This window comes from Tursiops truncatus, chromosome 11 (assembly GCF_011762595.2).
Source record: "Tursiops truncatus isolate mTurTru1 chromosome 11, mTurTru1.mat.Y, whole genome shotgun sequence".
NCBI lineage: Eukaryota > Metazoa > Chordata > Mammalia > Artiodactyla > Delphinidae > Tursiops > Tursiops truncatus.
This window is the reverse complement of record NC_047044.1, coordinates 99,120,479-99,146,129: the sequence shown is the minus strand read 5'-3', so window position 1 is coordinate 99,146,129 and position 25,651 is coordinate 99,120,479. Positions and strand designations below refer to the sequence as shown.

The window sequence follows — 25,651 nt, the reverse complement described above, 5'->3', positions numbered from 1 at the left end:
TCTCTTGTTGAGGAGCATGGGCTGTAGGCACGCAGGCTTCAGTAGTTGTGAAACGCGGGCTCAGTAGTTGTGGCTCATGGGCTCTAGAGCGCAGCCTCAGTAGTTGTGGCACATGGGCTTAGTTGCTCTGTGACATCTGGGATCTTCCCGGGCCAGGGCTTGAACCCGTGTCCCCTGCATTGGCTGGCGGATTCTTAACCACTGCGCCACCAGGGAAGCCCATGTTGTTGTTATTCTAAAACGTAAAGGTTATAAAGGAATTAATAGAGGGGACTGTCAGAGAACCAGAATGCACCTCCACATCTATATCTAAGGGGTTATTAAATCTGCTTACACGTTAGTAGTCAGGAAGAGCCTTGGACGTCGTATACAAATTCCAGGTTGCAATGCATTATTAAAATGCATAAAACCTCTAAAATGTAGGAATGTGGTGGTTAACCGTTAAACGAAAGTGCTTTGGGGTGTTTACCACAAATGCTGGAAAGCCATTCTTCCCTTTGTAGCCATGGAATTTGTCTTATTAAATAAGATTTTGTATTTATAGTTTTTTTCTGGCAATCAACTCCTAGTAAAAAATTTATAGTACAAATAATTGAGAACCACTTCTGCCTTGTTTTATACTTTACTGTTTCTAAGAATGAAGAGTCACAAAATCTTAAATTAGGAAATTGTCAGAAATAGAAAAGACTTTAGAGAGAGCTTAAAGACATTCAGAAGGGTTTGGTTTATCAGTTGAAGACAGTCATTTGATTCCATTTTTGTGGACTTCCGTCAGTCAAGCAAATCTGTCTCCTGACGGTATTAAATCTTGTCTGTTCATCCGTACTTGCAGTCTACTGTGATGACTGGCATAGAGTTTTGTATTGTTTTGTTTTGTTTTTGGCTGGGCCACGCAGCTTGCGGGATCTTAGTTCCCCAACCAGGGATCGAACACGGCCCCCCCTGCCCCCCCATCAGTGGAAGTGTGGAGTCCTAACCACTGGACCACCAGGGAATTCCCTGGCATAGTGTTTTATTAATTCTTTTATTGAAGAGGAAGTTAAATGACTTGCTAGATCTAAAGGAAGTCAGTGGCCTTAGTAAGATGCTATAGACTATCTAACTTTCTGTCTCCTAGAGCTAGCTTCAAAAAAGAAGTAGAATATATTTGATTTTTAGGTGTAATTTAGACTTTGCAAAGGGACCAGGATTAGTGTCTGCTTCTGCATGGCTCTCCAGGTCTGTTTCTTTATCTTCAAAGTGTGAAAGATAATAGTACCTAATTCATAGGACTGTTTTGAGGAATAAATAAAATAATACATTAAAAATACTTAGCACTGGGACTTCCCTGGTGGCGCAGTGGATAAGAATCCACCTGCCAATGCAGGGGACATGGGTTCGATCCCTGGTCTGGGAAGATCCCACATGCCACGGAGCAACTAAGCCCGTGTGCCACAACTACTGAAGCCCGCGTGCCTAGAGCCCGTGCTCTGCAACAAGAGAAGCCACTGCAATGAGAAGCCTGCGCACTACAATGAAGAGTAGCCCGTGCTCGCCGTAGCTAGAGAAAGCCCGTGCACAGCAACAAAGACCCAACGCAGCCAAAAATAAATAAATAAATAAATAATTAAAAAAAAAAAACATATACTGAAAACTCATTATATTCCAGACACAGTGCTAAGTTTTTTTTTTTTTTTTAATCAGTGATAATTCTGTCTTACCTTTGGTCAAACCATATAACCTCCCTGGACTAACTACTAGTCCTTATCTATGAAATGAAAGATTGAGGCTAGATAGTGCTGAATTCCCTTCAGCATTATTTCTGAAAATGCAAGACTGTAATGTAGTCCCTATTTAACTACACTTCATTAAGTAATTAATAAATATGAAAAATTGTTTAAACTCACTATATTAAGTAATTAATAAACATGAAAAATTATTTAGAAATTGTTTAAAGTCATCAAAACCATAAATTAAATCAAGAGGCCAATTTACCTATCAAATTAGCAAATGTTTTTAACTTTTAATATTCCTTTTTTATTGAAGTATAGTTGATTTACAATATTATATTAGTTATTACAAGATAATGACTATAATTCCCTGTGCTATACAATATATCCTTGTTGCTTATATCTTTTTTAAATAATTTAATTTATTTATTTATGCAGCAGGTTCTTATTAGTCATCAGTTTTTTTTTTTTTTTTTTTTTTTTTTTTTTGGGGTACGCGGGCCTCTCACTGTTGTGGCCTCTCCCGTTGCGGAGCACAGGCTCTGGACGCGCAGGCGCAGCAGCCATGGCTCACGGGCCCAGCAGCTCCGCGGGCATGTGGGATCTTCCCGGACCGGGGCACAAACCCGTGTCCCCTGCATCGGCAGGCGGACTCTAAACCACTGCGCCACCAGGGAAGCCCAGTCATCAGTTTTATACACATCAGTGTATACATGTCAATCCCAATCACCCGATTCAGCACACCACCATCCCTACCCCCCACCGCTTTCCCCCCTTGCTGTCCATACGTTGTTCTCTACATCTGTGTCTCAACTTCTGCCCTGCAAACCGGTTCATCTGTACTATTTTTCTAGGTTCCACATACATGCGTTAATATACGATATTTGCTTTTCTCTTTCTGACTTCACTCTGTATGACAGTCTCTAGATCCATCCACGTCTCAACAAATGACTCAATTTTATTCCTTTTTATGGCTAATATTCCACTGTATATATGTACCACAACTTCTTTATTCGTCTGTTGATGGGCATTTAGGTTGCTTCCATGACCTGGCTATTGTAAATAGTGCTGCAGTGAACATTGGGGTGCGTGTGTCTTTTTGAATTATGGTTTTCTCTGGGTATATACCCAGTAGTGGGATTGCTGGGTCATATGGTAATTCTATTTTTAGTTTTTTAAGGAACCTCCATACTGTTCTCCATAGTGGCTGTATCAATTTACATTCCCACCAACAGTGCAAGAGGGTTCCCTTTTCTCCACACCCTCTCCAGCATTTGTTGTTTATAGATTATTCATTTATTTATTTTTTGGTCACATTGGGTCTTCATTGCTGCACACGGGCTTTCTCTAGTTGCGGCGAGCGGGGGCTACTCTTCCTTGCAGTGCACGGGTTTCTCATTGTGGTGGCTTCTCTTGTTGTGGAGCATGGGTTCTAGGCATGCGGGCCTCAGTAGTTGTGGCTCGCGGGCTCTAGAGCTCAGGCTCAGTAGTTGTGGCAAGTCCCCAGTATATGGTTTTAAAGAGAAAAAAAAAAAATCCCCGCATGCATGGGGGTCTGTGCTCTGCCTTTTTCTTATCCTTTGGGTATTTCAGTCTCCTCAGGTCCTCTGTGGACTATGTGTGGCATTAAGGATGGCATGTCCACCTGCAGTCAGTGTGGGCAGCATCTAGAAACCTGTGCTTTCCCTAAGGTAGAATTAATTGGTTCCAAATAGCCCAAAGGACTAGATACATGGAAAAGATGAGATTGACATGGTTTTATAAGGATTTTCTCTTTACATGCTTTTTTTTCATGTTTTTTTTAACAGTGCCTTTGAGGATGAGACCATGAAGCTTCGGCAGCTGAAACTGGATAATCAGGTGAGCAGAGTCTCCTCTCTTGAAAGGCGAGGACAGCTATACTGACCATGAAGCTGATGGTCTGGACTTCGGGCTCTGGCCAGACCCACATGCCTTGAGGACATCAGCATTAAAACTGGCCTTGGATTTACAATCACTGAAGCTCCCTTGGCAGCTGTCATAAGAATTAGGAAAACGTTAGTGTTGTATTTCTGTGTAGTTAATTTGATCCTGCTGCCTTAAACACCTCTCTGCACTGTAATTTCATGTAGCTACAAGACCTTTTCCTTATCTTAAAGTGCAAATCTGAAAATGGTACTGTGCTGCTTAAAAGCCTCTGTTGTCTACAGAATACTTTTCTTCACAGCACTGGTCCCACTTTTCACTTACGCATTATTATTATCTTTTTTTTGCACTGATTTGACTTATGTTCATTTCCTCCATTAGACTAAGCTCCATGAGAACAGGAACTGAGTCTGTTAATGATGACCATTGTATCAGAAGTTCCTGGCCTAGGGCTGGGCCCATAGTAATCCTTCATTAAATGTTTGAATGAAGGAAGGAATAAATAAACAGTTTTGTACTGTTACATGATGTGATCATAATGATTAGTCAGTTTAAAACCTACACCCAACATATATTACTTCCATATGAATGTTTTCTAATTCAGGAAATTCCGTAGGTCCAGGCTGTGATGCAGGATCCTTAACAGTCAGTGTCTAGAGTGGTGGGTGACTAAAAATACCTCCAAAGTTTTGTCTTGCTTTTTTATGTTGCTGTTGGACCTCGTAACAGGACTTGGAGTGTAGTAAATTACTTTAAAGGTGGAATCACTACAAACTAGTTATGAGGTCTCCACGGGGACGCGCCTGGGACCATCTGGCCTCCAGGGCCCCTCCCAAGCCCTTGGTGTCCATGGTGCCTCTGTGGGGCCTGTCACCAAGTCCACCGCCTCTTAGGCCACCACCTGGGAGGCCTTCTCATGTGCGCCTGGAACGGAGCGTGGCCCAGTGGTCTTCAGGGACCCTCCGCTTCAAGGTGACGGCAGTCGCCTTGGTGGTCAGCACCACTCACCCTGCTCTGCCCACTGCCCTCCTCCCTGGCTGGGCTCGGCCTCCCGGGCCTGGATCATGGCCTCAGCCTCACCGCCTCTGGACGAGGCTCGGTGGTGGTGCGCGCTGTTCGCCCTGCCTACCTCCAGGTGTCCTGGCCCAGGGAGCCTGGCAGTAGCAGCTTCACGGACAGGCAGGCTCCCTCACAACCACTGCTGGCATCCTTTAAGGAGACCGGGGCACATTTTAAGCAAATCTGGCGTTGCACAGCAGGGTAGGAAGCGGCCACAAACGTCTCAGCAGTTGCAGGAGGCTGCCTGCATCTCCCTGCGCAGGGCGTGTGGCCTCTAAGCAGAGGAGCCAGCTCGGGTTGTGCACCTGATTGCGTAAAACTGCTGCCGAGCCTGTGAAACAAACAATTCTTCCTAGTACTGAGAAAACAGATAAACACAGGAAGGAAATGAATCTGGGATCGTGAGGGAGATCCTGATTAGATAGAGATTTATCAGCGGTGGGGGGGGGGGGGCGCCCCTGCCCAAGAGCAGAATAATTTCGATGAGCCCTTTGTCTTTTACATTCCGTTGCATGGCAGACTGTATTTAGGGAGACACACCACAGATTTTAGATTTTTGTTTAGATCTTTGATTTGTTTTTATAAGGCTCAGGGGTACATCCCTTACTAACGTGAAATGAAATCTAGGGTCATCTACCAAGTAATGAAATAAGACGTAAGATTTAAATTTTGTGTAGTTTTTGAGTTTTGTGTATAGGTAAATTTTCTGGATTTTTAAAAAGACGGCCCAGCTATTTTGTAATTTTTATTCTTTTCAGTGAGAATGCTGCATGTGGTGTGGTATGTGTGTGGTGTTTTGGGATTTGGGGATTTTGTGAGCCTTTCTGTAGTACAAACATTTTTAAGTTATGGTTTTACATAGTTAATAAAAGCATATGAAGGACTTTCCTGGCAATCCAGTGGTTAGGACTCAGTGCTTCCACTGCAGGGGGCACAGGTTCTACCCCTGGTCGGGGAACTAGGATCCCGCCTGCTGCATGGCCAAAAAAATAAAAAAATAATAAGAATTCAAATAATACAAAAAAGGTATTTGGTGAAAAGTCTTTCTCCCTCTACTTGGCTAGTTCTTTACCAGAGATAGTCAGTGAATATAAAGACATAAAATTTTATGGGAATTTTTAAAGATTCAAAGCGATCTCTTTGGACCTGATGTATACATTTTGTTGCTAAATAGTGTATGAGAATCCTATGAGAGCCCTGAAATGCTGCCGTGAACAGAAGAGCAGGGGGTCAGGGACTTCACCGTCAGACAGCCTATAGCAGGAAAGGCAGCGCCACATACTGAATACAGCGCTGGGCCCGGAAGCAGACTTTGGTTCCCGTTCTAGCTGTGCCTTTAATTAGCGGTGTGATTTTAAGGAAGGTCCTCAAACTCTGTGAACCCCAGTTATTTCGTGTGTGGAGCGAGGTCAGACTGGGTAAAATAACAGGTTGTTGGGGAGGATCTTAGAGTGTGGGAGTTAGGGCTGGGGTGGATGGCGGTGCCTTGAGGAGGGCTCGGTAGCTCTCACTGTGGCCTCCAGGCTGGCAGCCTCTTGGTGGGAGGCTCACAGTCCAGGGCATGCCAGTCCCCACCCCCCACCCCCCCACCTCTAAGGGGTACGGAGCATTCCCATCTGTGACAGTGAGTGTCAGTGGAGTTGGGAGGGGCTGGGGACCCTCCCTCTCCCCACCCCGCCTGCGGTGTGGGAATTCTGCTGTGGGAATGTCCCTGTGGTTGAGAGTTACTGGTCTGAGCTTGAGAAGTAGTTTGCTGAGAGCAACCAGAGTTAATCAGTCTCGTGAGGATTGGTTCATACTAACCAGTATCATAAGCAGTGAATCTAAGTCGGGATTAATTTATTAATTGCTAGTGAACCATATACCAGAATCATCAGGTCATCGGTTTCCCATTAGAAGAGTCTGGTGAGTTCGAAATCAGAGCAAGTGGAGTTTGTAAAATGAGCTTTATTGTAAATATCATTGTGTGATGGTGTAATTAATTCACCTCTACTAAAGGGATGTACCTGCCCAGAATGAGATACATGATATCTGGCCAGGACACTCCCTGCCTTGGATCATTCGTACTAGAGACTCAGGGTGAATCCTGTTCTTCAGTTCTACTTACCTTATTTCCACAGAGACCACTTCCCTTCTCTCAGTGTATTCTTTTATCATCCACTACAGTGTTATTGATTTGATTAAATTCACTTCCTTCATATCTATGCCGTTTTTCTGATAGTTCATCTTAGAATTGAATGTTTAAAAACCCTAGACTTTCAGATAATTTACACATGGCTGTTTTTGTCCTATACAGATTTTTGAACAGATTTATTGAAATGTAATTCATATTATTAATGCTCAGTTACAGTGTACAAATGATTTTTAAATCTTGTGTAAGTGGAACCATACAATATACAGTCTTTTGTGCCTGGCTTCTTTGGCTTAGCAAAGGGCTCACCCATGTTGTAGCATGTATCAGGAATTCATTCCTTTTTACTATTGAATACATTCTGTTTTGTGGACAGACCATGTTTCCCCATTCATCAGTTGATGGACATCTGGGATGTTTCCACATTACAAATTATGCTTCTCTGAGCATCTGTGTACAAGTTTTTGTGTGGAAGTGTTTTCATTTCTCTTGGGTGATCTACCCAAGTATAGGTATACCAAGATATACCTAATATGCCTTGGGTAACAGGAGTGGCTTTGCAGGTCATATGGTAACTCTGTGTTGAACATTTCAAGGGACCACCAGACTGTTTTCCACAGTCACTGACCATTTTACACTCCCACCAGCAGTGTATAAGGCTTCCAGTTTCCCCACTTTCCTGCCAGTACTTATTATTGTCTGTCTTTGATTAGAGCCATTTTAGTGAGTCTGAGGTAGAGTCTCATTATAGTCTTGATTTGCGTTTCCCTACTGACGAGTGATGTTGAGCATTTTTAGTGGCCATCTGTATGTTCTCTTTGGAGAAAAGTCCATCCAGATCCTTCGCCCGTTTTTAAACTGGGTTACTTTCTTTTTGGTTTTGAGTTGTAAGAGTTCTTTATATAGTGTAGATCCAAGTTCTTTATCAGAAATATTATTTGTAAACATTTTCTCCAATTCTGAGGGTTGTCTTTTTACTTTTTTGATGGTATCATCTTCAGCCCAAAAGTTTTATCTATTTTTTCTTTTGTCACTTGCACTTGGAGTGTCATCTAAGAAACCATTGCCTAAACGAGGTTACAAAGACTTGCTCCTGTGTTGTTTTCTAAGAGTTTTACACTTGCCATGATCTGTTTTGAGTTAATCTTTTTATATGGTATGAGGCAGGGTCCAAAATCACTCTTTTGCACATGGATATCCAGTTGTCCCACCACTATTTATTCCCACTGAGTATATTTTCTTTTATTTTTACTACTGTCACTAGATACTCATATTTTCGGGCTATGTGACACCTTAGCTACCTCCAGAGTGTAAAGAGTTTCAGATTGTTTCAGGGATGTTACTCAGACAGGAATGCACATTAGGTGGAGGATGTTTATGCCGTCTGGCAGTCAGTGGATCAGAGTGTAGCACAGTCCCTTCGGGCTGGGTCCCCATCTATGGGTAGTACCCTTCGAAGGGAGGCAGCCATCAGTGCGTCAAATCGGTCCTTGAAGAAGTCTGATGCAGGGACTCCTGGCGGTCCGGGCGTTAGGACTCGGCTCTTCCACTGCAGGGGCCCGGGTTCCACCCCTGGTCAGGGAACTAGGATACCCAGAGCCGTTTGGTGTGGCCAAAAAAAAAGTCAAATTTTGGGCTTCCCTGGTGGTGCACTGGTTGGGAGTCTGCCTGCCGATGCGGGGGACGCAGGTTCGTGCCCCGGTCCAGGAGGATCCCACATGCCGCGGAGCGGCTGGACCTGTGAGCCATGGCCGCTGAGCCTGCGCGTCCGGGGCCTGTGCTCCGCAACAGGAAAAAAAAAAAAGTCCAATTTTAAACTTTTAGTTTCATCCTCCCATGATCTCTGTTTGTGTGCCAGGAAGGTTGATTATTTTTAGCCAAACCGATAGACCTCTGGCAACCATTGTGATCTTGGTGGTTGTACCTGCGGTTACGCAGTCCATTCCAAGAATGTCATAAAGTAACCAACCCATTATCTCTGGGAGTCCTTAGAAAATTGAGAATCAGTGGAGTCTCAAGCTATCATTAATTTGAGGCTTGCATGGGATTTATTATTTTATTGGATAGAGAGTCCTTTGATGGAACCCCCCCCCCCGAAGATAATCTCCTTTATTTCCTCATTTATTTTGGTATTACCATTCAATATTTTGCTTCAGGGAATGATAGTAGGACCTACCACCAGATTCTGGAGAAGATGGATTCTTTGAGTTATTGCTCAGTTTCCAGGGAGCTGGGAAATTTAAAGGTTTAGTTTATGTGATACTTAAAAGTCCTGAAGTCAACATTTTTCATTGTATTTAGGCATCAAACAGTCACCTTTGGCTCTTTTTCTGACTGCCCTGACCTTCCCCTTACAAAGGTAGGGAGTCCTTTGTTTACATAGCCTCATCTAAAGCACTCTTAGCTTTTCAGGGAGGGTAAAGCATAAATAAGTTGACACCATTACATTGAAACTCAACCACATCTCTCCTCCTCCGTCCGAGTTACGTGAGGCTGATTAGAATGCTAAGTGAGGTGGCAGCTTTGACCAAGGTGGCAGTTGGCCCTTTTGTGGGGTTTTTTCTTATTTACAAACTTGGACAATAGGAGGGTGTGTTCAGTGCAGTAATATAGCAGCTGTGTCCCTGAGGTTCACAGTTTGAATCTAGAGTTGTTTTTTCTTAAGTTGTTGATCTGAATGGGTGTGACTAGCGTTGACTTGGATAGAGAAGGGCTTCACCAGACACCTTAATAGGATCACTGTGGCCACAGATCTAGTCTACCCTTTGCAGGTCTCAGAACCTGGTTTTGTCAGTGAGCCCAGATGTAACATCTAGCTCTTTGGTTCCCCTTTTCTAGACCACAGGCAGCATCGTCCTCTGGAACAGATGCACACCAGTCAAACTTACAACACTCAGTCATGAAGCCAGATGCCAGTTTACTCATTTACAGTGAGGACTCTGTACTCGTGCAGTGTGTATCCATTGCTACTGTTTATGATGCTCTGTTCTTGGGAAGAACAAGAAGTTAGACTGAAAGTGAGAAGGCTGATTGGTAAGCAAGGAGTCAGAGGAAAGAGAAGGAGATAGTCCTGAGGGCTCGCTCAACAAGACCATGAAGAAGCCTTGGATAGTTTCCTGTCCTCAGAGAGAGGGAGCTTTCCCAGTAGATAGGGTGCGCTTGTCTGCCAGAGTCGGTATCTCTCTTTCTCGGACACGATGGACATATTCTGTCAGATTCTTGCTCTTTGGCCGCTTTTTTCTAGACCACAAGCAGAATGCTCCTTTTCTGTACAACAGTTTTTTCTTTACATATCTTAATAAAGTGGATTCGCTGTAGCTCGTGTTCTTGTTTCATCAGTTGTTTCACAGTTATTTTATTTCACTTTTTTGGCCGTACCATGCGGCATACAGGATCTTAGTTTCTGGACCAGGGATCAAACCTGTGCCCCTGCAGTGGGAGAGCGGAGTGTTAACCACTGGACCGCCAGGGAAGTCCCAGTTGTTTCACAGTTATGAGACTATTTGAGACTAAATAGCTGTGGCCACATGGATAATATGCGACAGTTTCTCATGTCTTTATACTTCATGTTTACCATCTCTTTGAGGCAGTTAGTTTACTTCTTATCCATTATACAGACTTCTTAGTTGCTAGAAGAATCTTATCAGCAAGTTCCAGGGGGAGAACCTCGTTATAACCTCCTGTGTTTAGTGTTCCTGGGACATTAAGGTCCACCTGTGCATATTAATTTATGGATCTCAAAATAACCTCAAAAACCCGAATTATTCTTTCCCAACTTGCTCTAAGCTCTCTTTTCATTCTTGACAGTATAGTCCCTTTGGCATATTATTTTAGCATCCCTAGTCTTTTTCCTTATGCACAAGGTTGGGTAAAAAAGAATAGGTGTATTTCTTCTGTCTTCTGAATTTATCTGCAAGCTTTCATCAGGCCAGTTTTGGAAAAAAATGGTTCCTTTCCTACTAATAGTCTCACCCCTTAGATTAACTCTTCTTCCTAGTGGCACTTTTTAAAAGCAGTATCAATGAAAAAAGTAAACAGTTGGCTTTTTGCCTGAGAAACAGTAAAGTAGGTTATATATCTTTGCTTTTAAATCATGGCTTAATTTTTTAGCTTGGGGCTTGACACTCTCCTGTTCTGAGACGTCCCAGATCCATAGTTAATTTCTATGTATTATAAGCTCTTATTTGCCAAGGCTTAAAAATAATATATATGCTGGTACCTTCCTTTTCATCTCATTGGATTTTTTTCTGATAGTCTCTCATGCTTTTTTCCTGACTTCCTGCTACCCTACTCTTCTTTCTTGCTTTTATCCATAGAGTTGATTGTTTTTAATTGGAATTTTCCAACTGCCATTTTTTTCCCATCTTATCCTTGGCGCTAATTTTTTGGATTATTAATTTTGTAAAAATGAGCAAGAAAGCAAAACTTACTGCTTTTTAGCTGATTAAAACATGAAAATAGGGCTTCCCTGGTGGCGCAGTGGTTGAGAGTCTGCCTGCCGATGCAGGGGACATGGGTTCGTGCCTTGGTCCAGGAAGATCCCACATGCCGCGGAGCGGCTGGGCCCGTGAGCCATGGCCGCTGAGCCTGCGCATCCGGAGCCTGTGCTCCGCAACGGGAGAGGCCACAGCAGTGAGAGGCCCGCGTACCGCAAAAAAAACAAAAACAAAAACATGAAAATAGTTTGGGGTTTAGAGGATAGTAAGTTTTTTTTAATTTTTAATTTTATATTGGAGTATAGTCAATTAATAATGTTGTGTTAGTTTAAGGTGTACAGCAAAATGATTAAGTTATACATATACATGTGTCTATTCTTTTTCAAATTCTTTTCCCATTTAGGTTATAACAGAATATTGAGCAGAGTTCCCTGTGCTATACAGTAGGTCCTTGTTGGTTATCTATTTTAAATATGAGTAGTGTGTATATGTCAATCCCAAACTCCCATTCTATCCTTCCCCCCAACCCCAGTCCTTCCCCTTTGGTAACCACAAGTTCATTCTCTGTGAGTCTATTTCTGTTTTGTAAATAAGTTCATTTGTATCATTGTTTTTTAGATTCCACATACAAGCGATATCATATGATGCTTGTCTTGCTCTGACTTCACTTAGTATGATAATCTCTAGGTCCATCCATGTTGCTGTAAATGGCATTATTTCATTCTTTTTTATGGCTGAGTAATATTCCACTGTATATATGTACCACATCTTCTTTACCCATTCATCTGTCGATGGACACTTAGGTTGCTTCCATGTCTTAGCTATTGTAAACAGCGCTGCAATGAACATTGAGGTGCATGTATTCTTTCGAGCCACGTTTTTCTCCAAATATATGCCCAGGAGTGGGATTGCAGGATCATATGGTAGTTCTATTTTTAATTTTTTAAGGAACCTCCATACTGTTCTCCATAGTGGCTGCACCAATTTACATTCCCATCAACGGTGCAGGAGGGTCCCCTTTTCTCCACACCCGGTGGATAACAAGTTTTTTTTTGTTTTTGATAACAAGTTTTATCTTTTTCTTCCAGTTACAAAAGTAAGAAAATTTAGAAAACTAGGAAAAGGAAAAATGATCATCCATATTCTACCACCCAGAGAAATCACCATTCCTTCATCTTTTCTCCTATTCATATGTGTTCATATATTTTAAACTTGATTGTGCTTTGATCATAATATGCTAATTACTATATCTTTTGAATATACTTAGATCATGGTCTCAGCTTTGCTAGAAATACATTTGTATAATTTTAGATCTTTTATAGGTGTTTAGTAAATATTTATTAAATGAAGTGAATGAATCCTTACCTCTCTCTGTGTCTCAATTTTCCCATTTCTTAAGTGGGAAAATTTAATTTACAAGAGGTTTTGTAAGGATCCATGAAAGACTGCATGTGTTGAAGTAGCTAGATCTCATCATCACCCTCCTGGCTGTACCATCACAATTCTCCCCAGAGAGCGCTGCTGGAGAAGAAGCAGAGAAAGAAGCGCCTGGAGCCACTCATGGTGCAGCCGAACCCAGAAGCCCGGCCACGTCGGTCAAAGCCGAGGGGAAGTGAGGAGCGCGCTCCGCTGGTGGAGCCTCAGGCCCCGCGCAGCGGCGTCATCCTGCACGGTGTGTACTCAGGCAGCATCTCTGCCTGCTGCTGCATGGTTTTCACAAACCTGGGGGAGGCAGGAGGACTCTCAGGTGGACCAAAGGGACAGTATTAGCATCGTTACCAGGTACCTTCGTTTATCTTTATAATCCCATTCAGGGCCTTTGACTTGGAATAAAAGCAGTGGTCTGATCAGTGGAGGATACCTTAAAGTTCACAGCCGTCCTGGAACTGTTGTTTTAGATGCAAAATGAAAGTGTCCGGAACTGCCCACTTGAGGAGCTTCCAGGCTCGACTGGCAGAGTTAACCATGAAGCCAGGAGCAGGTAGAGAGCACGCATTCTTCCAGTAGCCGGACTCAGAGGGACATCTGAGTCAGCGATGGGGTAAAGGAGGAACCAGGTTAAACAACTCTAAAACTAGCCCCCTCGGCTCCTGGTTTGGACGAGATCTGGATGGACTTCGGAGGACCTACTTGGCTTTCAGTCTCATTCTTAAGTTTCTAAAGCACAGCATCAGGTACATTTACTTTAGTGGCAGTCAGGGCGTGTTGATAAAATGACCACCAGATCGTAGAATGGATTCCGCTGTTAACAGATGTCCTCGTGGATGTTAAAGAAGGAGTGAAACGGTTTGGCGCTTCTTAGATCACATACACCAAAACCATCCGGCCAAATAGTGGACAACGCTTTCTTCTTTCTTCTTTCTGTTGGGCCCCTAGGCATTGATGGTCCCGCTGCCTTCCTGAAGCCAGATGCTCAGGACGTGGAGACCAGACCTCACGTCCTCTCAGTAGGATCTCCTGCCGCGGAGGAGGATGCTGAAGGAGGTGCTGATGGAGATGGCACCTGGGACCCTGCTTCCAAGCCAGATCTCCAGGAGATTCTCCAGAAACATGGTGAGCATTGCTGACAGTTTTCAGGCAGTGAGTTAGTTACATAAAATATACAACAGGGAATTCTCTGGCGGTCCAGTGGTTAGGACTCTGCGCTTTCACTGCCAAGGGCCCAGGTTTGATCCCTGGTCGGGGAGCTAAGATCCCACAAGCTGCACGATGCAGCCAAAATACATATATAAATATGTGTGTGTGTGTGTGTAATGTCAGCAGCATTAGCTACTATTACGGCTATTTCCTTCCTTTTGACATTTTATTTTTGTCATCCCCACCCTGTTCCTTTGAGTTGCCCCTCAGCACCCTACCCTGCCTCTGTTTCACGGTTTATATTCCTCTAGTGATAAGGGAGAGATAAATAGCCAGCTTAGTGGAAACACAAATTGGATCAGAATATCCTTAAACTAATAATACTTTTTCCATGAGAGCCTGCTTTCTGCCAGTTGGAGTTATTCTCATAAATATTCCTGTACGTTTCAGAGGTCCTCTGTAGTCTTCTCCTTCCTAGAAAACTAATTTTATAGCGAGAAGGAATTAAGCATCCCCTTTTCAGATGAGAAGACTGACGGCCAGTAATGCCTGGATGTTTGCTGGGAACCTGCTTTGTCATAGGCATTGCTGGGTACTGGGATATGTGAGTCAGGAGGTTCTACCACAGACTGGCAGGATAGATGCACATTCAAATGGATTCGTATATTCATTCATTTAGAAAACACGATTGAGGATACGCTATATATCAGGCCTTGTTCTAGGCACTTAGGATACAATTGTGAACGAGGTTCCTGCCCTCATGGAGCAATTATTCTGATTGAGGCTTCATGGACCTAAATGGCCAAGGGAGTGTGGAGAGGGGCGCCCACCCAGAGTTGATCCAGAGGTGACATCTAAGCCAGAGTGTGATGCGGGAAGACGAGCCGGCAGCTCAGGAGGGCTGGAGTGCGGAGCGCGAGGTCACAGGTGGGAAGGGGCCTGGAGAGACGTGGGCTGGAGGGGTGGGCGGGCTCCGATTACATTGGGTGTTACAGGCCGAGCTAGGGTGTGGACTTCCTGTGAAGAGTAACAGGAACCTATGTGGGATTTTAAGGTGGAATGATAGCAGATTTGGGCTGTAGGAAAATTAATCTGCACTATGAAGAATGAATTGGAGTGGGCAAGTCTGGAAGCAGGAAGGCTAATGAGATAGTTTGGCTGATGGCCTGATCTCGAGCTGTATTTTGGTGTATAGAGTAGAAAGCAGGAGAAATACAACTCCACTGCGGGGCAGTGAGAGGGACAAGAACCACATGGAAGGAGGTGGCGACTAAGCTGAGGCGTGAGGGGTGCGTGTGCTCCTGTGCACAGCTGTCAGCCCAGGAGTGGCTGGAGACTGACACTGTGAATGTCTTTTGCTTGTCAGGCACTTGACATACCTTATCTCAGTATTTGTGACAGTACTGTGAGGGGTTACACGTGTCAGCCTCTCCTTTTCACATGTAAGAAAATTGGCTCTCAGAAAGGCTAAGTAATTCGTTCTAGATCACACCGCTAGTTGGTTAGGTGGCAAACTTGGGCAGAAGAAATGACGTTAGCAGAGGCATCAGGTGTATAGAGCATGATGTATTTGCGGAGACTGGGGCAGGGTGTGGCGTGCTTTAGAGCTCAGCTCTGGGGCCAGCCAGCGTGGTTTGGAGTCTCAGCTCTGCCACCTCTGGCTGGTAAAGGGGAAAGCAGCACAACTTTTCTCTGCCTCAGTTTCCCTGTCTGTAACATGAATGTGGCCGTGGTAATTCTGTTACTTTCCTATCGTTATTATAACAAGAGACAGTGAAAGATGTGGAGGAGCCAGAGCAAGGAGAACTCTCAGTTTAACCAAAAGCTAGATTACTTACCCCAGGTCATTGAGCTGAATAGCGGCAGACCTAGATTTTCTGAGTCTTAGTCTAGCTCTTGATCCCTTACTGTAAATACCAAGCTGTCCCTTGTACTCTGCCCTGTTAAATGACCGCTGTGTTCTTTCTCAGAATTGGCCTTTCAGGACCAGATGGGTTAATGCCTTTTTGAGTCTGAACAAGTTGCATCTGGACCATAGAAGCCATGAAGTGCTCTCTTGACTAAGACTTAAGAAGTGTCAGTTTGGAAGATAACGTTCCTCAAGTGGGGATCCAGTTTGCTTGTCTTACAAGTTTGGGAGAAACCCTTGATCTCCATCTTAAAACATGTATTCACATGAACTGAGTTCTTGGTACAAATATGGCATTTGAAAGCATAGTACTAACATTGTAAATCACCTATACTTCAATTTAAAAAAAAAAAGAAGAAAACGTAGGACTGAGTATCCATATGAGAGTGAGATCCCTAGAGTTTTATGCGTTTTGCTACCCGTCCCCAAAAGTTAACGTTTTAGGAAAGAAAAAAGAAAGAAAGAAATATCCTTCACAAAGCAAAAAATTTTTAAAATAATAGCTTTATTGAGATATAATTCACACACCGTACAATTCACCCATGTAAAGTGAACAATTGATTGGTTCGTTAGTATATTCACAGAGGTCTGCAGCCATCAGCACAATCAATTTTAGAATGTTGTCTGACGCCAGAGAAACTTCATACCTGTTAGCAGTCACTTCCCATTTCCCTCCAACTCCCCATCCCTGGGCAGCCGCCAGTCTACTTTCTGTCTGCAGATTTGCCTATTCTGGTGTTTCGTATAAACAGAATCAGTCATACACTGTGTGGCCCTTTATGCCTGGCTTTCACTTAGCGTCATGTTTTCAGAGTTCATCCACGTTGTAGCCTGTGTCAGTGCTTCGTTCTTTTCTGTCGTTGGATCACAGTCCCTTGTATGGATAAGCCACGTTTTGTTCCTCCCTTTACCAGTTGATGGGCATTTGGGTTGTTCCCACTCTGGCTATTATGAATAATACTGCTATAAATAGTTACGCATAAGTTTTTGTATGGACATATGTTTTCACTTGAGATTAATTTTTTAACTAGCCTTAGTCTTATCCTTGGGTGTCCTTGGGAAAAACTTGATACCATTTATTTTGTGAACTATGTAAAACAGACCATCATTGTCCCTCCTCTGAGGTGGATGAATGTGGGCAGCACTGCTTGTTGTTCAGTCTCCTTCATGTGTGACTTGGGGGCTCTTCCAGCTATTGTATGAGGAGTGGCTTTACCTTGTAGACCACAGAGAACAGCGAGGTGGGCCTCGCCCATAGCTCTGCCCCTTTCTCCTGGGCAGAAGTGCTTCTCCTGGAGCATCATCCTCGCACGTGTAAATCTGAGTGTCGTGCTTCTTTTATAACACACAGCACACTTTGTGTCCCATAAACAAGCAAGAGACAAAACAAAAAATAAGACTTGCCAGTCCCTCCTCCTCAAACTCATATAAATGTGAGGATAAAATGAAAAAATAGTTTTTAATCAGATAGTTTGAAGTTTTCTTTAAAAGATCCAAGGTGGTAGTACTTCAAACATTCCCAACTCGGGGGCTTCCCTGGTGGCGCAGTGGTTGAGAGTCCGCCTGCCGATGCAGGGGACGCGGGTTCGTGCCCCGGTCCGGGAAGATCCCACGTGCCGCGGAGTGGCTGGGCCCGTGAGCCATGGCCGCTGAGCCTGCGCGTCCGGAGCCTGTGCTCCGCAACGGGAGAGGCCACAGCAGTGAGAGGCCCACATACCGCAAAACAACAACAACAACAACAACATTCCCAACTCAAATTAGTTCACAAGACTAACCACGAAAAAGATGTAGGAAAACAAAGAAGTAACTGATAGAGACATGTATTGCGGGAAAATGTGTGTAGCATTTACCATTTTAACCGTTTGTAAGTGCACAGCTCAGTGGCACTAGGCACATTCACGTTGTTGTGCAGCCATCACCACCGTCATCTCCAGAACCTTCTCATCTTCCCAGACTGAGACTCTGTCCCCATCAAACACCAACTCCCCGTCCCCCGCCCCACCCCCAGCTCCTGGCAACCTCTGTTATACTTTCTGTCTCCATGAATTTGACTATTCTAGGCCTCATAGAAGTAGAATCATAAGGTATTTGTCCTTTCTGTGTCTAGCTTACTTCACTTAGCATAATGTCTTTAAGATTCATTCATGTTGTAGCCTGTGTCAGAATTGCATTCCTTTTTAAGGCTGAATAACATTCTATTTATGTATATACACAGTTTGTTTATTCATCAGTTGGTGGGTATTTGGGTTGTTTCCACCTTTTGAAAACTGTGAATAATGCTGCTGTGAACATTGGTTGTTCAAGTATCTGTCTGAGCCTCTGCTTTCAGTTCTTTTGGGTGTACACCCAGAAATGGAATTCCTGGATTATATGGTAATTCTGTATATATATATTTTAGGAACCACTATGTTGTTTTCTACAGTGGCTGCATAATTTTGCATTTGCCACCAGCAGTTTCTCCACATCCTCACCAACACTTACTTTCTGTTTTTTGGATTTTGTTTTTTATAATAATCATCCCAGTGATTGTCAGTTGGTTTCTCACTGTGATTTTGATTTGCATTTCCCTAATGACTAGTGATGTTGAGCATCTTTTCATGTGCTTATTGGCCATTTATGTATCGTCTTTGGAGAAATGTCTGTTCAAGTCCTTTACCCATTTTTTTAAAAAAATTATTTATTTTTATTTATTTTTGGCTGCATTGGGTCTTTGTTGCTGTGCACAGGCTTTCTCTAGTTGTGGCGAGCGGGGCCCACTCTTCGCTGTGGTGTGCAGGCTTCTCAGTGTGGTGGCTTCTCTTGTTGTGGAGCGCGGGCTTCAGTAGTTATGGCATGCAGGCTCAGTAGTTGCGGTTTGCGGGCTCTAGAGCGCAGGCTCAGTAGTTGTGGCACTCAGGCTTAGTTGCTCCGCGGCATGTGGGATCTTCCCGGACTAGGGCTCGAACCCGTGTCCCCTGCAATGGCAGGCGGATTCTTAACCACTGTGCCACCAGGGAAGCCCTCTTCCCCCATTTTTGAATTGGGTTTGTTTTTGTTGCTGTTGAGTTATATATTCTGGATATTAATTGTTTATCAGATATATGATTTGCAAAAGAGGATAAATTAGGGAAGGAAACAGCAGGAAGGGAAAACAAGGGATGGATCTAGGTGAGAATATGAAGGAAGAATTGTCAAAATTTGGATTAAATAGCCATGTTTTAAGTCAGAACAGCTTGGAATTTTTAAGCAAGGAAGTTGAAATTATATTTGGTTCAAAGGTCTCTGGCCCTTTTTGACAGTTTCTCCCTTTCTGCCAGGGATCTCAGGGAGTTTGAACTTTGATGAGGAGGAGACTGATGGGGAGGAAGGAGAAGGGAAAAAACTAAGATCTCATTCATCCTCTTCAGAGGCAGAGAGACCCAGTTCTGCATCCAGCCAGAAGCCAGCCACAGTATGTAGCTCTGAAACTTCCTCCTCTGAGCTAATTTCACTGCTTCCTAAACATCTCCGGAATTTAAATGCCATTACTGGATGAAGGCTGCTTCAAAGAGTTAAGCTGGAAGTTACACTTAAAGTACACGACTCCCTAATTTCTTGTGTCTTGAACCAGCTTCTGTGAAGCCGTATCCCATTTTCATACTTTGCTGCTTCATTACTCCCAGTATTCGTATACCTATTTAACTTCTCAGAGTTCTTCCCTACCTTGTCAGAAGACTGAGACATATGGGTGAATCAGTAAGCTATTTTGTCCTTTAAGTGTTTCTCAAAGAGAATATGAGGTTTCCTGACCCAGCCGCCTACTGCTCACATGTGGCTGTTCTTTCAGGATACAGGAGCTTCCGGAACTGCAGCCCAGCACACTGATAATCAGCTGGGAGAAATAGAGAATTTAGAGGGCTTCGCATACAGTCCTGCCCCTCGAGGTGTCACAGTGAAGTGTCGGATAACTCGGGATAAAAAAGGAATGGATCGGGGGCTTTTCCCTACCTACTATATGCACTTGGAAAAGGATGAAAATCGGAAGGTATGAGAAGTGGGTCTTTTTTTTTTTTTTTGGGCTGTGTCAGGTCTTAGTTGTGGCACGTGGGCTCCAGGGTGTGTGGGCTCAGTAGTTGAGGCACTGGGCTTAGTTGCCCCGAGGCATGTGGGATCTTAGTTCCCCGACCAGGGATCGAACCTGCGTCCCCTGCATTGGAAGGTGGATTCGCAACCACTGGACCACCAGGGAAGTCCTGAGAAGTGGTTCTTAAGACAGATCTTGAGATGGAGGGAAGAGTTCTGTGGGCTGGGTCGTTGATGGTCTTACGATGGGGGGTGGGGATGGGGGAGCACCGGTATTCGACAGGAACTAGGTTGTACTTACTAGTTCCCAAGTGCTGTGTTCTCACTGTCTTCAAAGAGGTCATAGTCTAATAGTCAAAACCTACCCACCCCACAAAGAGAAAGTTTTATCCAGAAGGTAAGAAGATGGAAGAGACTATTTGAATGTAATTATTTTTACCTCCATCCCTTTTTTGGGGTGGGGGAGTTTCCCGTGTGCTCTTTGATTTTGATTTTGATTATGACAGTGTGGAAGAAAGAAGGGTTTAGGGAATAGGAGGAATTGGAAAAACAGAAAACATGCAAGTGGAATGTCTTGTTTTTCATCCTAGAAATTCTAATTTACTTTATACATAAATTTGAGGTAGTTAATACTTGCTAATGAACAATGTATTTTATAATACCAGGTCTAAGTGGATGATTTTAAGAGCCTAGAAATGTGGGCTTCCCTGGTGGCACAGTGGTTGAGAGTCCGCCTGCCGATGGAGGGGACACGGGTTCGTGCCCCGGTCTGGGAAGATCCCACATGCCGCGGAGCGGCTAGGCCCGTGAGCCATGGCTGCTGAGCCTGCGTGTCCGGAGCCTGTGCTCCGCAACGGGAGAGGCCACAGCAGTGAGAGGCCCGCGTACCGCAAAAAAAAAAAAAAAAAAAGAGCCTAGAAATGAGATGATGATAGTAGATATTAATGTTGCTATAACCACTATCTACTGAGTGTTTACGGTTACCAGGTGTGTGCTAAATGCTTTCTGTATACTATTACCGACAACCCTATGACAACGCTGTAGGGTAGGATTTCTCATCCCAGCTTAGGGAATGCCCCAGAACACACTAAGAAGTGGCAGAGCCAGATTGAAACCTGTATCTGTTGGATTCCAAAGTGCCCCCTCCCCTTAGTTACCGCCCTCTCCTGCTTCCTTATTATCGTCCAAGTCTAGGAGTGTCTGGGAAGGATGCATAAATACGACAGTACTCATATCACGGAAGTCACAGGAGTTTAGAACAACAACATACAAAATGCAGCAAGAAGCATCAGGAAAGCCGTTGAAGGGAGGATGGGAAGCACAGGGTCCAGGGTCCTGCCTCTTCCAAAGGTGGAAAGACTCTTACTCATGAAATTGGATGAAGCTTTTTAAAAAAGTCACTGGAGGCTTTAGGGATAAAGTTGTAAATAATGATATGGAGAATCAAGCTAGTGAATTTAGAAAAATTGTGCAGGAGGGAAACCTTGATAGTGAATTCTGAGAAGCATTATGAGGATTAGAAAAAGTGATGAGGACCCAGAGATTGGTCTTCTCCCAGAGAACCCCAAATGGCAGGTACACTGGTGCTACGATAGGGCATGGAGGCCCCTCAGGGGCCCGAGGCCACAGAGCTCGCGGGGTCAGGGCCGGGGGCAAGGATTGGCTACCCCTCACCCATCTGGGCCGCCTGGTCAGGGCTCTGGAGGAGACCCTTCTCTTCTGCTCATCCATCCGGGAATCCGAGACGACTGACTCTTCCCTGGAAGCATCCCTCCTTCAAGGATGAGGTTTTGACAATGATGCGAGCATAACCCCTTCTGCCCTGCAGCCCAGGGTCAAGGCATTTGTTGCTATTGGGGATTGCAGTGGACAGATGCTGGTCTGGGTGTTCAGTGCTTCAAGGAGATCACCACTGCCATCGTGAGGCCATCGTTCTGGCCAAGTTCTCTGTAGTCCTCATGTGGTGAGGCTACTGGGGGAACAGGATCGGCCAGCCCCAGACCATCCCTGCAGGCTGACCGGCCACTGTGGCTCTGGGCCGGTGCCTCTCATCCTGCCCTTGGACACCGGCGTCATCCCAGCTGCTGTGCCCGAGAAGCTGGTGCTGGCCGGCGTGGACGATGCTGCACCTTGGCCAGGGGTTGCACCGCTGCCCTGGGCAGCTTTGCCAAGGCCACCTCTGTGCTGTCTCCAAGACCTAGGCTGCCTCACCCCCGAGCTCTGGAGGGAGACCATGTTCACTGACTGTCCCTGTCACGGGTTCACTGAGCATCCTGTAATGACCCACACCAAGTCTGCGTGCGGGAGACCCAGGCTCCAGCTGTGGCCACCCCGTCGTTTTTCTGCAAGAAAAGTCAAAGTGAATTAAACCTGTTTTTTTAAAAAACAAGACCCAGAGATGGACTGCTTGGTACATGATAGGCAGTTGCTAAATATTTGCTAACTAAATAGGACAAACATGGCAGTTCTCTTGAGTGCATTTTTTACTGAAAATTTTTTTCCTTTTCTAGATATTTCTTCTTGCAGGTAGAAAGCGGAAAAAGAGCAAAACATCCAACTACCTCATCTCCACTGACCCAACAGATCTGTCTCGTGAGGGGGAAAGTTATGTTGGCAAACTCAGGTGAGAGCAGCCTTGCATCCTGTCCTGCTCCTCTGATGGTTTGACTCCTGTAGTTTCAGAACAGTCCATATCGGTTTTACAATGAGCCGGTCGATGTCATCTAAAAAAATAAAGTTAATAGAAAGTCTAAGGCCCTTCCTTGTTTTAAGGCTAGATCTTTGAGAAAGCGATGATGACCCCTTGACCTTTGGAGAGTGGGCCGAGAGGCTGTCCCATACCTCTCCTAGCTTGTGTTTGTAAGGGAGAAAAATACAGATCATTGTGGTGGCTTTTTCTCTTGATTCTAGGTCCAACCTCATGGGGACCAAGTTTACAGTTTATGACCATGGTGTCAGCCCGGCCAAGGCCCAGGGTCTGGTAGAAAAGGCCTGTGTGCGGCAGGAGCTGGCCGCCGTCTGCTACGTGAGTGCCGCCTCCCGTTTCCTCAGCCTCCTGGCGTCCCAGCCCTGGGCTTGCAGTCCCCCTCCCAAGCTTGTTTCTGTATCCTCGAGTTATTTACGAATTGCCAGGTTTAGCTGTATTTACTGTTTCAGCCGGCCCTCACTCATCTCCTCTTCTCTTTTCCCAATGCCGCCATGTTAACGCAGGCCTTTGTTACCCCTCACCCGTTGGCTCGCGGTTACCGTAAATTGGAAGCCGGTCTCTGCTTTCTGCCCTCTCGACCTGGTTCATCCTGTACAGCCGCTGCTGAGCGGTCCAGCTCCAGCTCGTGCTGCTCTTGTCCTGCTCCAAATCCTCTCAGGCTGCCCCTTGAGTCCAGAATCAAGCCTGGACACTGCACCTTTCCCTTCCGGCTCCCCGGGGGCACGCTTCCTGTGCGTTCCCGTCATTCTAGCGGCTCCTCTCGTCCCTGCGCCCCACCTGAGAGCCTGCCCTGCCCCTCCTTGCCTCTGCCTGTCCACCAGCGTCAGCAGAGGGGTCTCTCCCGACACTAGATGTGCTTGATGCTCCCCTCGGTTCCCCGCGCTTTCTCTAGTGCCCCAGACTGCTTCTTCAGCACCATCCTTCTCTACCAGTTCGTAAAGTCCCATTCACTGCTGTCCACGTGAACACGGACCTGGCGCGTAGTGGGCATGTGAAGTTGTGGAGTCAAAGAAGCAAGAAGGAATTAACCCGACTCAGTTGTTCCTTTGATCCCAAAGTCTCAGCTTTCCATCGGTTGGAATTAATCTCATCACTTGATTCCCATGAGATTTTATCTAAGTGACTGAGAATCATTTGACTTAACACTTTATAATGTATAGATGTTTTCTCTTAGCTTCAGAATCAATTAAATATTTTACCTATGCATGACTTTGTGTGTATGTATATGAATACACATATATGCATGTATTTAATGTAGTTATTTTATTCATATATAATCTGCCTGGTTTGACGGGCATTTGATTTTTTTTATCTCCAGATACAGGTCCTATTTAATTTAAACTGTAATTCTCACTCTATATCATATAGTGCCGTGTCCTCACTGGGAAATATATATTTATTGAAGATGACAAAATTGGACAGTTTGCTTATAATTTTCTGAAATTTCACTTAAAGCTAAAGAGTAAGAATAGGGTTTCAAGCCTAGAGAGTGTTTTAAATTCAAATGTTCAAATTAGGTTTAAAAAGAGGAAACAGTCTTATTTTCCTGGGCTTGATTCTCCGTCTCTCTTTGTTTAACTACAGTGAAGTAATAGAATAGTGTTGAGCGCTCTCCATATTGTCCCCGTTTTACGTGCCCAGGAGGGCCTTGCGTTAAGAATGAGGTCTTGTGTGCTTCCCTGATGGCGTAGTGGTTAAGAATCCGCCTGCCAATGCAGGGGACACAGGTTCGATCCCTGGTCCGCGAAGATCCCACATGCCACAGAGCAACTAAACCCATGTGCCACAACTACTGAGCCTGTGCTGTAGAGCCTGCAAGCCACAACTACTGAGCCCATGCGCTGCAACTACTGAGCCTGCACTGTAGAGCCTGCGAGCCACAACTGCTGAGCCCTTGTGCCACAACTACTGAAGCCCGTGTGCCTACAGCCTGTGCTCCACGACAAGAGAAGCCACCACCATGAGAAGCCCACACACCACGACAAAGAGTAGCCCCCACTAGCCCCCACTAGCCACGCACAGCAACGAAGACCCAGTGCAGCCATAAATAAATAGATAGATAGATAGACAGATAGATAGACGCAGCCATAAATAGATAGATAGGTAGATCGATAGAAAGGCAATGCATGGTATTAAGAAAAAAAGAATGAGGCCTCATCTTCATTTCTGTTTCAAGTTCCTGTTTATTTCCCTCTCTTCCAGGAAACAAATGTACTCGGATTTAAAGGCCCGAGGAAAATGTCTGTGATCATCCCAGGGATGAATATGAATCATGAACGAATCCCATTTCAGCCACGAAATGTAAGTAAGAGCATATTTCATCAACAGAGGACTCTAACAACAAGACTGCGACACAGGCAAGATGAATAGAAAACAGTGTTGATTCCTCCCGAGCCCAGCCTGGAGTGGCCACTCTTCCTCAGGAGAGCCAGCCCTCCAGACCTCGGGGTAGGTGCTGTTGCTGACGTGGTTGATTTGCAACCACTGGGTCTGCAAAGAGAAACGCTAGTTATTCTATAAGAATCCAACAAAGCTGGCTTAGTTTGGGCTCTGTTTCTGTTTTACTTGCTGAAACGGAGGAAATAGGCCCCTGCTCTGCTTCCCGCCTCAGCAGCCTTGAGGGTGAGCGCTTTGCGATGGTCCTCAGCACACACCCCTCTCCTACAGGACCGCGAGAGCCTGCTTTCAAAGTGGCAGGACAAAGCCATGGAGAACTTGATCGAGCTGCACAACAAGTCCCCCGTCTGGAACGATGACACCCAGTCCTACGTCCTGAACTTCCACGGCCGGGTCACTCAGGCCTCTGTGAAGAACTTCCAGATAGTCCACGAAAATGACCGTAAGCCCCAGGAAGAGAGGTGTTCTGACAGGATTCGGAAATGAGCATTGCCTTTCATTGGTAGGAAGTTATACTCAGGAGAGCATGATTTAAGGAAGAAATGACCTCCTCGGAAAGACAGAGCTGCAGTCTTGCAGTCAGCCGTCTGAGCCGCTGAGTTGAGGGCAGGAGTGTGTGAGGTCTCTTGTGGCAACCGGAGGAGTCCTGGGGGTGCTGCTCGGGGGGGCAGAGGCAGAGGCCCTTCCTCAGGAAAGGTTCATGCCCTTCCGGCCCCCCACCTGAGTTTGCGCTGCCCCCCCTTGCCCTTCCGGCTCCCCCGAGCTTGTGCTGCCCCTCCT

At 45.1% G+C, this 25,651-nt stretch overlaps 1 protein-coding gene across 4 annotated transcripts in view; it reads left to right on the top strand.

Annotated features, from left to right (window-relative positions):
- Positions 1-25,651, top strand: part of TULP3 (TUB like protein 3) — a 43,086-nt gene that overhangs the window by 15,253 nt on the left and 2,182 nt on the right. For all 4 annotated transcript variants that reach the window (XM_033867189.1, XM_033867190.2, XM_033867192.2 and 1 more), the window contains 9 exons: positions 3,518-3,569; positions 12,753-12,912; positions 13,617-13,793; positions 19,023-19,156; positions 19,532-19,729; positions 22,278-22,390; positions 22,678-22,792; positions 24,677-24,775; positions 25,142-25,313. In XM_033867189.1, coding sequence (XP_033723080.1) covers positions 3,518-3,569; positions 12,753-12,912; positions 13,617-13,793; positions 19,023-19,156; positions 19,532-19,729; positions 22,278-22,390; positions 22,678-22,792; positions 24,677-24,775; positions 25,142-25,313 — 1,220 coding nt within the window. The remainder of the gene's footprint in view (positions 1-3,517; positions 3,570-12,752; positions 12,913-13,616; positions 13,794-19,022; positions 19,157-19,531; positions 19,730-22,277; positions 22,391-22,677; positions 22,793-24,676; positions 24,776-25,141; positions 25,314-25,651) is intronic.